A 15403-nucleotide genomic window follows, 5' to 3' on the forward strand; every position below is an offset into this window, starting at 1 on the left:
ATATTTATTTCATCTCCATCTCAAAAGTGGCTCTGAAGAGTATCTTAGAAAACTACTAAATTCACATCCTGTGTTTTTCTTTTTGGTTCTTGCTGACACTCGCCCCGTACTATCGGCATGTGGCAAATGATGCGGCTTAACTTTATGACCAGTATAAGAACAGTGGCAAAATGCTTTCTGAAACCTTGAACCTAGGCGCGGAAGTCCCTTCCCAAACAGGACATCATTGGTCCATTTCACAACACTGAGAAATGTTGAGAAATCCTCTTTCAGAAGCGTCATCTCTCCCCCACTCGCTTCACTCACCATGTCTGGAGCCGCCATCCTTAAAAGCAGGAATCTTTTCCTTTTTCATTATAAAAGCAAGTGTGATGGTAAGCAGGCTGCCAACAGGTTCGTCCAATCGGGAAATGCTTCCACCGAGTCACTCAGCCTTGTCGGCTCAGTCATCACGGCGAATGGCACCATCGCGGGCATCTGTGTAACCCGACCTGGCGGTGGTATCAAGTGGCCATCGGGGGTATGGCTGCAGAGACCAGGGAGGGGAAAAATGTGACTTGCCCTTAATTAGTAAGTAAGGTAAGCAAACCTTTTCAGAAACCTCACATAAGAGAGTCTTCGGAACACAGACACTCCTTTTATAAAAGAACAGCTGGGTCCTGCCCAGAGCTGTGCACACGCACCAGGAGGGGCAGGCAAAACGCTTTGGCAGGGGTTTCTATCCCTCCGTGTGACTGAGTCCCGCCTAGACTCACGGCTGCTCTGCAGACAGAAGGGAGGGAGCCTGAAGGTGTTCTCACAGTGAGCACTCCACAGAGACACTTCAGTCTGTAAGGGGCCTCTACGACCCAAGGGGTTTCTGCACACAATACAGCTTGAAGATGTTTTATCAGGAGAGAACATGGCCCTGCTGCTGTGGGCAGGGGACTGAGCCCCTTCGGAAGTCTAGAGGAGGAGAGCGAGATGCATTCATTTATTCACCAGATAGTTACGGGCCATCTGCCATGAGCCAGGCGTCTAGACTCCGAGCAGATGGCAGAGGGGACAGAGCGTTCACCTGTGGTCTCAGGTGATGACAAATGCTCGGAAGAGATGAGGCTGGGAGAGGCTTCGAGAGTGGTCAGACAGGGTGGAAGGGGAAGACTTCTAGAAAGAAATGGTATTTTAGTGGAGATCTCAGTGATGGGATAAAGTAGGTCTTATGAGCTAAGAGTGGAGATTGTTCCAAGCACAGGACCGTCAACTCCAAAGGCCTGGAGAAGATGAGCTAGGGGTGCTTGAGGAATCCCAAGAAAACCCATGTGCTTGGATATCGGCAGATCGTGGAAAGCCTGGGCCATTGGAAGAACTCTGGTTTGGTTTCCATGTGATAAAAAGCTACAAAGAGCTGAGCAGGGCAGAGTCAAATCTATGCATGCGAACAAAGTGTGGGGACAGAAGTGAATTCACAGAACGCCAGCAGGAAGCTACTGAAAACCTGGGCCCCCATGGCAGTGACTTGGACCCGGATGCTGGTGGTGCAAATGGAGAGCAAAAGCTGGACTTGGGGCTGGTTTTAAAGATTGAGTCGGCAGAATTTGCCAATGGCAACAATAGCCAGAGAGATATATTCAGCCAATCGTGGTTTAACTCAGTTTTGTTTTCCTGCCTCCCAGCACCTGCCTACACACCTCTCGGTGTTTTTGGATTTAAGACCAAGAATCCTGCAAGCTCATACACCCTTCCTTTACATCTTTCCTGACTACTCTGTCTAGTCCTGGAACACACGTTTGCCCTCAAAGACAGGGAGAGGAAACTTAGAACTTAACTCTTTCTGTATTTTCACCTGAGTGCTGTAGGTGACGCCCCTTTGGCGTACCGCTCTCAGAGGACGGTCTAGAATGTATTCTCATGGCACCTGGCGCAGTGGTGAGTGTGTGATGAGGCCCCAGGCACACGGATGAGCTGATCATAACTAAAAACATAACATAAACAACACTGAGCAGACATGTAGAGAACCAGAAGCAATCATGGATTCACATATGTCATATTAACACATTAACATGTTAACATCTTGGGATGTGTGTCAAATGAGGTCAGTTTGCCAGGGTAGCGCAGGGAGATGGCCCACGATGATGGCTGAACTGCTTCCACCGTACAGCAGCCTCTCAGAAAGCCTCCCTACACATTGATTCCATCAAACTCAAAACAAAACTTTAAGGAAATAGAAATCAGCGTACCCAGGGCTGGCGTTCACCACGGTGATGTCTTATTTTTTTTTACAATAATTTTTTATTATGTTATGTTAGTCACCATACAGTACATCCCTAGTTTTTGATGTAAAGCTCGATGATTCATTAGTTGCGTATAACACCCAGTGCACCATGCAATACGTGCCCTCCTTACTACCCATCACCAGCCTTTCCCATTCCCCCACGCCCTTCCCCTCTGAGGCCCTCAGTTTGTTTCTCAGAGTCCACAGTCTCTTATGCTTCATTCCCCCTTCTGTTTGTCTTGCATGGTCTTGGTTTGGAGGTATGAGAAGGAGAGGGGACCCCCTGAGGGGTCCTCTAGGAGCTGTGAAGTCTTCGTAACCATTTGCACACAGCTTGAGCTCCAAGAATTGCCTCAGTCTCCACCTCTTTTTTTTTTTTTTTTGAGAGAGAGAGAGAGCATGAGTGGGATGAGGGGCAGGGGGTGAAGCGGGCTGTCTGCTGAGCAGGGACCCCAATGTGGGGCTCAATCCCAGGACTCTGGGACCATGACCTGAGCTGAAGGCAGACGCTTAACCAACCGAGCCCCCCAGGAACCCCACAGTCTCCGTCTGGATGCCTTTAGTGAGAGAAGGAGGCTTTGGGAGTCAGCCACAGGGAAAAGTGTCAGTCAAGAAGCTTGTCTTCTCACTGTTGGTCTTGGAAGATAATTTACAAGCTAAGGAAAGGGGATGAGGCTAGATTGGGCATTTCCTGGCTTACACAAATAAGATTTTTTTTTAAAAAAGAGAAAATTATATTTTAATATATTATAAGCACAATTGCTCAGAAAGTGGTTTACTACTGAGAAAAGAAAAATGTATTTGAGTAGTGGCTATATTTCAGACCCAAAATCTACTTTTTTGTCTTCTGGTCACAAGCTTTTTCTACTTTGAGGCTTTCAAATTTGAGCTATTTAACTGATTTGATGATGAAATTATTTCATCTTTTCAATTCCGCAAAGATAAAAGATATTTAAAAACATAACTTACATTTAAAGATGAAATAATGAAAGATTTTCCTCTGAAATGGAGAATGACACAGGGAGATGCAATATATACATATATATACCATGATGTTCAACATCTGGAGTCCAAGCCAGTGCAATCAAAGAAGAAGAGGAAAAGAAGAGGAAGAAAAAGGAGAAAGAAGGAAGAATAAAGAAGAGGAGGGGGAGAAAAAAAGAAGAGAAGAAAAGGAAAAAAAGAAAAAAAAGGAAAGAAAAAAAATTTTTTAAATAAAGAGTATGTACTGGTAAGAAAGAAAGAAATATATTAGTCATAGACACAATTCCTTTTGTACACAGAATATTTTTTAAATTCCAGAGATTAGCTATTAGAATTAATAAGTAAGTCAAACAAGACATTCGGATATAAGTTCAATGTAAAATAATGTGAAATCGATAGTATTTCGAATCACCAGCAACAAAGAGTATGAATAAGAAATTAAAAAAAAATCATTTACAGTGACATCAAAAACGATCAAATACTTAATAATCTAATACTGCAAGACCTCTACACAGAAAATTATGCAACAAAATCTGGTAACTTTGTGCCAGGAAATTTAGCAACTTAGATAAATTGTTCACGTTCCTTGAAAAACAACTTAATGAAACCAACAGAAGAAAAATACTCCTGTATCTGTTAAATAAATTAGTTCCATAATGTAAAACTTTCTGAGAAAATTCTAGGCCCAGATGACTTTACTGATACATCTTTTCAAACATTTAAGAAAGAAGTTGTACCAATCTTATAAAAACTCAGAGAATCGGGAAAGAGGAAATATTTCCCAACTCGTTTATGAGGCCAGAATAACACTGACACTTAGGGTGACCCACTGTCCTCGTTTGCCAGGGCCTGAGGGGGGTTCCTAGAATGGGAACTTCTAGTGTTGAGACCAGGAAGTCTCAGGAATATCAGAATGAGTTCTATGGACACCAAAACCTGAGAAGAAAGAAAACAACAGGCCAAGCTAATTCACCATCACAGATGCAAAAAATTCTAAACAAAGTATTAACAAATTGATTAATACACACAAAGGATAACATATCACGATCAAAGCTTTATCTTAGAAACACAAGGTTGATTTAACATTCGAAGGTCAATTGGTATGACCTACCTCAGTCACTGAATGAAAAAGGAAAACAATATGATCACCTCAATAGATGCAGAAAAAGCTTTTGATAAACTTTGTATCTGTTAATGAATTTTTTAAAAACACCTCAGTGAATGAGGAATGAAAAAAATTTATTTAATATGATAAAGGGTACTTATGCTAAACTTTTACTCAACATGGCACTGGAGGTCTTTGTCACAACGATATGGCACAGAGAGGAAATAAAGTTTACAAATATTGGAAAGGAAGGGGGAAAGTGGCATTATTTGAAGATGACATAATTATGTACATAAAAAGTCAAAAAGAATCTACAAAATGTTAGAATTAATAAGTGATCTCGGCCAGATTGTTGGATGTGATGTCAATATGTAAGAATCAGGGGCGCCTGGGTGGCGCAGTCGTTAAGCATCTGCCTTTGGCCCAGGGCGTGATCCCAGGGTCCTGGGATCGAGCCCCACATCAGGCTCCTCCGCTATGAGCCTGCTTCTTCCTCTCCCACTCCCCCTGCTTGTGTTCCCTCTCTTGCTGGCTGTCTCTCTCCGTCAAATAAATAAGTAAAAAATCTTTATACATATATATATATATATATATCAATTGTATTTCTATATACTGGCAAAGAATGGAAATAGAAATTATTTTTAAACTATAGCAGCACATAGAAATAAACGTAATGACAGATGTACAAGACACTGAAACTACAAAGCACTACTAAGAGAAAGTAAATAGAGAGATACACCATGTTCATGGAGTGGAAGCCTCAATATTGTTAAAACTGACCTACAGATTCAACATAATCCGCCACAAAATCCCAGCAGGCCAATTTTTGTTGAAAATTAGCATACTGTTTTTATTGTTCTTAGTATCCCTTCCCTTTCCCTTCTAAAAATAAATTTTATTGGGGTTTGGGGCGCCTGGGTGGCACAGCGGTTAAGCGTCTGCCTTCGGCTCAGGGCGTGATCCCGGCGTTCTGGGATCGAGCCCCACATTAGGCTCCTCTGCTAGGAGCCTGCTTCTTCCTCTCCCACTCCCCCTGCTTGTGTTCCCTCTCTCGCTGGCTGTCTCTCTCTCTGTCAAATAAATAAATAAAATCTTTAAAAAAATAAATAAATAAAAAATAAATTTTATTGGGGTTTAATTTACACACTTTTGAAATGCACCCAATCTGAGTGTTCGGTTCAGACAGTCTTGAAGACCTACACACCCTTATCAGGATATAGAACGTTTCCATCACCCCCAAAACTCCCTCACACACTAGCCTTGGGCAACCTCTTACCTGTTTCCTGTCTCTATAGTTTAGTAGTACCTTGTTTTAGAATTTCATTTAAATAGAACCATACAGTATGAATGATCTTGAGTCTGGCTTCTTTTAATCAAAATAACGGTGTTTGGGATTCATCCACGCCATCTCAGGGGACAGCACCGTGTCGCTGCTATTGATGGAGTGCTACTCATTGATCGAATGTACCGGAACTTCCGTATGTATTCACTGTTGATGGGCTTTGGATTCTTCCTGGTTTGGGTCTCCTGTGAATAAAGCCATCGTGGACATTCGTGGACAAGTCTTCGAGTGGTCACACATTTTCACTTCTCCTTGGTAGATAGCTAAGAGTAAGTGTGTCACATAGCAAATGTGTGGAACTGTATGCAAACCCGTCCAAGCCATTGTCCCAAACAGTTCTACAATGAAGAGTTCCAATTGTTCCACAGCCTTGTCAAAATTCAGTATTGTCAATCTTGCCAACGTTCGCTGTTCCCGTAGCGTGTTGGACCTCTGGCACCCAAACCCCACGGGGAAACAGGGCCGGTGGAGGCTGTACCCCGGCACCCCACAAGGAGAATTCTGAAAAACCAACATCTCATGCAAACAGGATATTAGCTTTTGTCAGAAAGATCAAAAGGGCTTGAGGTTTTTCTTCACACTCTCAGGCAGCCGCGCCTGTCTGCGTCTCTCTGGCTTTATCTATTCATTTCTGTCCACAGGCAGGAAGAGATGGCAGCGGGGGAGACTCAGCTCTACGCCAAGGTCTCCAACAAGCACAAGGGCCGCAGCACCCCCTCGCTCCTGGACCCCCTCCTGGGAATGGGCTTCCCGGCACACACCGCGTGAGTACCGTCCCCCGCCGCAGGCCCCTGGGTGTGTGTCCCAGGCCCCCCAACCCTCCTGGCCCCTGCCGCACAACTGCAGGCAGCTCAGAGCACTTACTTCCTGCCGAAGGGGTGCACCTTGCAGGGCGGGAGATACTGTCTCAGAATAAGGCCCTTTCCTGCTTTTTATAAACGACATGGTCTTTGCCCTTTAAAGACAAACTCTGCTGGCGGGCGGGCTGGTAGAGGGACCCTAAAATTTGTAAAAATTGGGAGCCACGTGTTACAGGGACGTCCCCATTTTTCAGGGTTTGCTGCTAGAGGGACCCCGAAATTTGTAAAAATTGGGAGCCATGTGTTATTGGGACGTCTCCATTTTTCAGGGTTTGCAAGAGCTTGGGCCTGGTTGTACACTCTCTACAATTCAGTGACTGAGATGACACTAGAAGGTATTTCAAATTCTCACTGAAGGGAGCTATCACGAGAACCACCAACAAGAACGTATTTCTAAATGGTGCAGGGAAACCATTCATCCGTAGGGAAGATCTCATCAATGTCTGATCATTGAAAGAGATGGTTAGGAAAGTGTTAGCACAGCGTGGACTCGATCCTGCTTACCCAAGGAAAAGGTCCCCATACGGAAACTTTTAACCTTAAGAGCCACCCTGTCAGAAAGAGAAGTCCCTAAAGCAATGAGCTATGCTGGGACATGGGGTACTAATTTTTCACAGGTTTATTCACGATGGGAAAATGCATCAGAAGCCCCTTTAAGGGGCACCTGGTGGCTCCTTCGGTTAAGTGTCTGCCTTCAGCTCAGGTCATGATCCTGGGGTCCTGGGATCGAGTCCCACATCAGGTTCTCTGGTCCATGAGGGGAGGCCTGCTTCCCCCTCTCCCTCTGCCGTTCCCCTTGCTTGTGCTCTCTCTGTCTCTGTCTCTCTCTCTCTCTGTGTCAAATGAATAAATAAAATATTAAAAAAAAAAAAGTCCCTTTAAGTAACTGGATTGTGGAGGGGACCAAAGTTTCCTTAAACATTGTAACAAACCCCTGAGCAAATTGGCTAAAATCACTTGGAAGCTACACCCTTTTCTCTTCTAACCCAAATCAGAACTCTGTTGCCTTTATGTTGATAATAAACCAGGGATCTTGGAAATAAGCCGTGGAACCCTGTGCCAGACCCCGACCTGGGCACCTTCCCTCGGGCCAGCCAGGGGCACTGAGGCCAGGGAGCACAGGCAGCTGTGGGGTGGGATGGCACTCTTGGCCCCTCTCAAGCCCGTCCTTTATTATACCACTGAAGCTGGAGGGGGCCTCATGCTCCGAACTCCTTGTAGTTGAAACTGAGGTCATTCCGGTCAGTATTCACAACAGCAGCACGGGGCAGCACCATCACATCCAGCAATCTCCGGGCAGAATTCCTGAGCGAGTTACCTTAGCCGTATTCCGTCCTGTTCAGTTTGGTCCCATTCAGTTAAATTAATTCGGTGTCTATACGTCCTGGGCTATAACGATGAGTATGATACCGTTGGGCCTCAGGGACCTTGCAGGCTGGTAGAGGAGGTGAACAGACCCAAGTCTGGTGCCTGAACATGTGGTTGGGAAACAGGATGGGATGCACGTCCTCCCCACTCGGAGGTTTGGGCAAGTTTTCCTGGAGGACGGACCCTCGAGCCAAGCTTGGAAGAATCCGTGCCACATTTCTAAGCGTGTGTTGGCACACTGCTGCACTTTGGCAGGGAGGCACGTGTGCAAGGCAGGGATTCGGCCCTTCACAGCCAACCTCCGGATCTAAGAGTGGGTTCACCTGGCTTTGGTGCAGGGTGTGGGGGCTGGCCGAGAAGGCGAGATTGTGGGCATGGTTGGAACCCGTGCCCAGGACTGGAGGCGGGAGCCCCTGAGCAGGGGAGGTGTGAGCGGGTCTGCATTTTCAGAATCCACAGTGATGCCACATGGAGATGGAGGCCTGGGCAGGGCAAGGCATCCAGCGGCAAATCTAGTCCAGGCCCGTGTGGGGGCCTCCCCAAACGTCCTATGGGGTGCAGTGCTACCCCCGCCTCTCCCCTGCTTCCTCAGAGAATGGAAGGCAGGTCTCTGAATGCTTCTCTCGTCCTGCTTTCCTGTAGGCTGAAGGCATTGGCAGCCACTGGAAGAAAGACAGCGGAAGAGGCGTCCAACTGGTGAGTAGGGCTGTCTCTGCAGTTGTGCTGAGTACTTGGCTTTGAGAGCTCTGCAGCGCGGACAGGGGAAGTGCCCCACACATGCCGGGCAGCTGGGGACATGGTCCCTGCCTGTCCACCCAGCGCCGAAGGAAAGGAGAAAAGAACCCTCATTTAAAATGGCAAACAGAGGAGAGAGATGGAACTTTGAACAAGCCTTTCTTCACTTAAAAATCTGAGTTATCCAAATGTGACTCTCATAGAAGAAAGAAATCCACGTGATTTGTTGAGTAGATAGGGAAGATAAAAAACAGAGGTCCCACTCTCTCAGGCTACCTCTGCTGGGGAGAGTTTCCTCCTGCTCCCGGATGCCCCTCAAGGCATCAAGGGCCAGGCGGTGGGGGCCCGGGGGAGGAACTCAGGGTTCCAGGAGGCTCTGCCAGCCATCAGCTGGGCACGCCGCAAGCTGCCCACCGCTGCAGGCCTGGGTTTTCTGCTCTGGGATCACCCCGCCCTCCAGCACCCAGTCCCGCCTGAGTGCGCCATGACGCTGTCATTCTGCCCCTAGGCGGGAAGTCCCCTCATGCCCTGCTCTGGAAAACAGCAGTGAAAATCGAGCAATGAAAACCGGGTCTCAGCCAGCTGGGGTGCCCTCCCAGAGCAGGGTGGCAAGCACCAACAGCGGGTCTGTGAGTTTCCAGCATGTCCTCACAGGGAACCCCTTTCTTCCCCAAAAACTCTAGGCCAAGGGCAAACTATGTAACCCCTCTACCAGACAAAGGGAAACACCCAGAATCCTCTGGGCTAAGCTCTAAAGTCAGTTGCCAAATGTGAATTTCAAACGAAACCCACTGCCTTGAGGGCCATGGTGACTTCCTGCGAGTTACAATTCAGCCAAGCAGAACACCAGTCCCACTGAGGCTTGGGGAGACCGTGGGGTCCCCTAGGCTCACCCGCAGGGGGCCGACCTTAGTTAACCAGGGAAGTGCCAGTTAAGATGTCACTGAAAAAGAAAGGAGCTTCAGGTGTCCACGCGGGTGAGCGGAGGGGGGGATCTGTCCCTGTCCTGGCTGCGGTCGGGCTGTGTCAATGCCGCCACCCACCACGGACTTCCACGTCCAGGTCCGTGTCTTGGAAACTTGCAAAGCGCCCAAGGACATGTACAAAGATCTTGATTACCGTGCTATGCCGTTGTTCGCAAAGAAACCGATGGACGTGTCCGGCGGTGGGATGGATGAGTGAAATATCACACAGGCGTGACAAGCATGCACAGCCCTTGGAAGGGTCACCCTGACACGCCTGACCGGATGCATTCGCATCCACATGGATAAATTACAAAAGGACGGCGTGGACTACAAACAGTGCCACCTGCAGAATGTTTTAAACAGTCGCTTGCAATTGAAATAAAACACTAGTGTATGTTATCTGCGGGTATGTTACGTTTCTGGAAGAAAAAGCAAGCAGTGAAGGATGCATTTGCACCAGGACGCAGGGGCAGAGCGCCCTCTGTTGGTGTTTCACTCTTCTGGAGACCCCACCTGTGCATGGCTGCGGTCTCCCCCGGGGGCTGCACCCTGCCCACTGAACTCTGTATTCCATCTCGGGCACGTGTCTGCATCGCTAGAAATTCTTCAAAACCATGACTCCTGATGAATACGTGATAGATGAACTTACTGCCACTTATCTCGTCTTCGTGTCTTTCCTGTTAACAAATAACCCTGCCATAAGATACCTCACGCGTGCTGTTACTTGCTTTCTCCTTTGGAGAAATTTCTGGAAGTAGAATTGTCAGTTCAGCTGGGACGGGTATTTGAAGGCTCTTGGTGCGTGCTGACAACTTGCTTTCATACAGAAGTTGCACACGACCCAATGCAGCTTCGACACAACGGAGCACAGCCTGCTTCCTTTCAAAAACAGTGTTAATTTGACAGGTGAGAAAATGATGCCTTGTGGTTGTCTTAATTCTTGTTTCTGTCATCAGTGAGAAAGGACTTGAATTTGGGGTTGGATAGCATTTCTCCCGGTCCTTAAAATAACCTTCTGATACAAAAAAAATATAGAATAGCCACCCAGATTTTGTCTAGCTTTTTTTTTCTTTTGGTAGTTTTGACTTTTGCACTCAATTTGAAGTCAGACAGAATGAAATGTGCATGTTTTCTACAGATTTTCTGGCCCCCAAAGATCGTTTGAAGACCAGGCCACCTTCTCTCCCTGTCTTGGTCTTTCGCCTGGGACTCAGACGAGCGTGGTGGGGACCCGGAGCTGCTCCATGGCCACACAGGCCCCGGGCGCGCTGAGCCTCACCGAGGGGGCTGGCGGTGGGTTTGTGCGGCGTGGACAACGCTGGTCGCAGCGTGGCGGTGCTTCTGAGTGGCTGCCCTCCCCACGCTGGGAAAGTGTCCTGACGTTGTGGCGCCCGGTGAAAGCGGTCTGTTCTCTTGCAGGCTGCGCTGTCATCGCGATGACCCTTCTCTGGATGACCCCATCCCCCAGGAGTATGCCCTTTTCCTCTGCCCCACGGGCTCCCTGCTGGAAAGACTGCAGGAGTTCTGGAGAGAGAGCAAGCGTCAGTGCACCAGGAACCGAGCCCACGAGGTCTTCCCTCACATCACGCTCTGCGACTTCTTCACGGTGAGTCGGCCCCATGTGCCTCAGTGTTCATTAACACGCCACTGGGGCAGATCCCCGTGACGTCTAAGTGTGGCTGGATGTCACCGAGGGCAGCCACGTGACCTAGTTCCACGGGGTGGCCCACAACTGTGGCACTAGCCGGCCTCTTCATGTGAGACACCCTTCACTTTTGTCCTCATCAGGACGACTCCTACGCGTTTCTCAGAGCCCCGCTCACTCACCCCTCCCTTTGTTAGGTCTTCCCCGCTCCCCAGGCAGGAGGGGCTGCCGCCCTTTGTGCTCCCACCGTCATGCTGTTGGTGTCCCTAGTGGCACCGTCCACGTGCTGTGACAATGCGTCCGGTGCACCCTGCGTCCCTTACGAGACTGAATCCCTCAGGAGGAGGTAGCTGCCTCACTCCTCTTCGTGCCCCGAGACTAGCACAGCGCCTCCGAGCGGGTGTTTCGGAAATGTGTGATGCATGAACTGAAGGGTCGCTGCTGGCCCGTCACAAAGGTCACAAATGCAGGACTTTTCGCTGCTCCAGGGCCCAGCCCTGATTGAGAAAATGGTCAAACAGGCAGCTTCACAGGGGTCCAGGGAAGGTGAGGAGGACCTGGACGTGCTCGGAAGAGAAGCAGCATGCATGAGAAGGAGGGAGGAGGGGAGGGGCAGGCAGCCACTTCCTCTGTGGCTCCCCACCAGAGGAACGTGCAGAAGACACACCCTGGCCGGCCCCCCCTCTGCTGTCAGCCAGCTCTAAGGGTTCCACCCGTTTCAGGGTTCCCACCAGGGCTGGAGGAGCGCCCCATCCCCGGCTCCACAGCATGCATGGGTAAGGGGCTGCAAGCCTCTGCAGGGAACTATCTGAGCAGGTGTCCCAGGAGCCTGTGCTGTCGTCCCAGTTTGCCAGGGGCTGGGCGGAGGGGGTCCCAAGGCACAGAACTTCCGGTGCTAAAACCAGGAAAAGTCCTGAGCAAACCGGGGTGAGTTGGTCCCCCTCCTTTCCAGCAACAGCGTTTGTGGCAGTCAGACTCCTTCCTGGCGTGTCCTCAGTGGCTCAGCAGGGAAAGGAAGGCAGCCAAAGCCAGTGACGCAAGTAACCTCAGAAATGGGCACGCTTCCTCACGGCAGCCAGGGGGCCACCTGGCCTTCCAGCTCCTCTTCCCAACCCCCCGGAACTTGCACCCAGCACGCACATGTCCACACAGACAGGCAGACACACACACACCACGTGACACCCACAGACACAGACTTAGATACACACACGCACCCTTCCCTTCTCTTGTGTCAGCGGCGCCACCGGCCCCCAGCCCACGTCCAACCCTGCCTGGGCTGGCTGAGTGCCCTTTCTGGCAGAAGAGCGGCCGAGGGACTGAGTCTCTGCCTCTGATGCTATAAGAGGACAACGTCCAGCCTCCACACGCAGATGTCCCGCTGCAGCTGTTTGTAAGGACTCTGCTTCCGGACCACGTACCGGAGACCGAGAGAGACAGTGTGGACTGGACAGAGAGTCACTTACTCAACGTTCCACGCTCCATGCGTCGTGCACTTTCCCCGGCCCCAGAGAGGCCGCAAAGATGAGATGGACGGACAATAGCATGAGCTGCTGGTCAGAAGGGGACATAAAAACGCATCTGAAAACCAAAATGCTGTTAGTTCCTCAGCCGATGAAGGGTGCTGTGGGAAATTTGGAGGGAGCCAGCTGCTGGGAAGAGCAGGGCTTGGGCTGATTTCCTGCCGGGCGTGGGGGGAGAGGGCGGGGTGGGGGAAGGGTCTAGGTTTCGCTGTGGTTTCTCAGTGGTCTTCCACATGGAGGAAGGTCTTTAAGCCCGGGAAGTGGCTTGGGCAGTGCTGAGCCCCAGAGCCAGGAGAGCGACATGCAAGTGGGGAAGTGCAGTGAGGGCGCCAACCAGTGCCGACAGCCCTGGCGCTCAGGCTGAGCAGTGTAGACAGCACTCCGCAGGGGATGAGCAGTGTAGACAGCACTGTGCAGGGGATGAGCGGTGTAGACAGCACTCCGCAGGGCATGAGCGGTGTAGACAGCACTCTGCAGGGGATGGGGAAGTACCTGCTGCCTTGGGGTGGAGGGTGGCATGGCAGGCGCGCAGCATCAGGCAGCGTGGTCAGACTGAACTGTGTGCAGTGAGCTGGGGGGCAGTGGGGAGACTGGGTTGGAGCCTGTGCGGGTTCACAAGAAGTGCAAGAGTGTTATTTGGGAGAAACACCTGTGAAGGACAAAGAAGGAAGGGGCCGGCAAGAGAGGGGAGGAGGGCCAGGCAACAGACTCAGCCCGCAGCGCTGCTCCGAGCAGGACCGCCGCGGGCTGACAGGGAGCCTGGGAGCCCAGACCACCTCCCAGGAAACCGCATCAGGGGCAGTGACTGGCTCGGTCACTGCGGGAGCATGGCCAGATGCCAGGGACTTAGGCCACGGTCCTCCTCACTGTGGGCTCTGAGCAGTGCCTGCCCGTGGCTGCCTTGGAGTCTAAGGGAAACCTCCAGAAGCCAAGTGGTGCAATGTCGACCACAACTGCAGGTTGAATCGACATGACATGGAGGGACGGGGGGGAGCTAGGGTGACAAGGGACCTCCAGCCTACACACTTAAAGGATATTCTATTCTGAAAGGAAGTTTACTAGAAATCTCTGAGAAACTGAGGACAAATCCATAACCCCAAACACATGGACCAGATAGATTACATTCTAGCATCGTGACCAGAAACAGGCTCCATTGGCTGCGAGATTTTTACTAAAGAAGTTAACAGTTGCCCTTCTAACAAGAGGCGGGAAAGCACATCCTCTGTCTCCTCTCCCTTAGTGCGAAGACCACAAGGTGGAATGTCTATACGAGGCTCTAAAGAGAGCTGGGGACAGGATCCTGGGTTCCTTCCCCTCGGTCGTCCCTCTGGTTCTCCACTCTTCCATCAGCTATCTCGGCTTCTTCGTGAATGACAGCCCTGCAGACGTCATCCGAGAATTCGCCATGATGTTCGCTACGGAAGCCTCTGTCTTAGCAGGTAGGCAGCCCTGGCCAGTTGCACACGAAGGGTGCGGTTAAGAGGGAGTGACCGCTGTGTCTGGGCCATGCTTGCTCCTCGGGTGCAGTGGGTCAGCCGCAGGGAAGGGGAGCAGGCTGTTCCCGGCTGCCGCGGAAGCCAAACAGCTGGCTGGGCTGGGCACACACACACCCTGGCCCAGGACGTTTCCATCCTCACCTCTCCCTTTTCAGCCAGCTCCTCTGACCTGGCCTTAGTCCGAGGCTGAACGGGTTAGCTGGAGCTAAATCTAATGAGCCAGGATGTCCTTTCAAAAGGAAAGCAGACTCCGAGAAGCAGCGGTCATCTGTTCTCTAAGTGGGAAAACCTTGGTTTGCATCGATGTGGTTTTTCAGAACACTCGGCACGTTCCAGCCGCCCGGGGAAACTGTCCCAGGAGGGGATGTGGAGTGGCCACGTGTAGATGGTGGGTTACACGCTGGGGCCCATGTTGGGGGACCGGGGGCTTCCCAGCCCCATGCCCACCTCGGGCGGATCCCCTCCTGGGGTCAGCACTGTGTGTAAAACCAAGTCCTAGTTGGGTTTTGCTAATGTTTTAGGGTGGAGCACAGTGTGTTCTTGTTGACCTCTTGGGGAAGGATTATCTGGACTCACTTTAAGAATCTGCAAACCTCCCTTTTCCCGGACACCTGCACTGGTCTGGAGACGGGCTCTGGCTGCGGAGCGTGGGAGGGACTCTGGACTCGACATCAGAAGACGAGAGCTCCTCCCGAGTCTCTAGGCCTTCATCAAGACTTATCTGCTCCAGGAGGCGCTCTGCTGTCTCTGCAAATTGGTGAGGGCTCTGGCCCTTTGAACAGCCTGTTTCTGCGGGGCTCCCCATCAGTCCTGGTCCACGGAAGGTGCTCAGTGGTGTGACTCCAAGCACCCTGGCGGGGAGCCCCTCCCTGCCCTCCACAGGCTTCCAGAGGCCCCGTTCTCAGACACACGTGGACACAGATCTGGCCACATCAGGAGGTCACCGAAGCCTGGATTTCCACCTGGAGGCTGGCCTCTGGACTCCGGGGTCCTGTTTGCTGGATGATTACCCTGCGTCTTTGCAGACTGCTGTCCTTTATGTGAACAAGAGTCAAGAGGCGGCTCTTCAATCTCCTTGCCTCCAAAGAACGACGTGGCCTCACCCCGCCGAGCCCTGTCGGCCCCTCGC

The 15403-nt window shown here is 50.7% G+C and overlaps 1 protein-coding gene across 2 annotated transcripts in view; it reads left to right on the forward strand.

Moving 5' to 3' along the window:
- The first annotated feature begins 6279 nt into the window (after positions 1 to 6279).
- UBASH3A (ubiquitin associated and SH3 domain containing A) overlaps positions 6280 to 15403 on the forward strand; it is a 37380-nt gene continuing 28256 nt past the window's right edge. The window contains exons 1-4 of one of the 2 annotated variants that reach the window (XM_045774191.2): positions 6280 to 6449; positions 8556 to 8609; positions 11033 to 11219; positions 14019 to 14217. In XM_045774191.2, the coding sequence (XP_045630147.2) occupies positions 6337 to 6449; positions 8556 to 8609; positions 11033 to 11219; positions 14019 to 14217 (553 nt within the window). In that variant the 5' untranslated portion in view covers positions 6280 to 6336. The remainder of the gene's footprint in view (positions 6450 to 8555; positions 8610 to 11032; positions 11220 to 14018; positions 14218 to 15403) is intronic. The other variant, XM_045774192.2, reaches the window with a different exon arrangement.

Source organism: Ursus americanus, chromosome 4, assembly GCF_024610735.1.
Source record: "Ursus americanus isolate L20-20 chromosome 4, mUrsAme1.1.p, whole genome shotgun sequence".
Taxonomy (NCBI): domain Eukaryota; kingdom Metazoa; phylum Chordata; class Mammalia; order Carnivora; family Ursidae; genus Ursus; species Ursus americanus.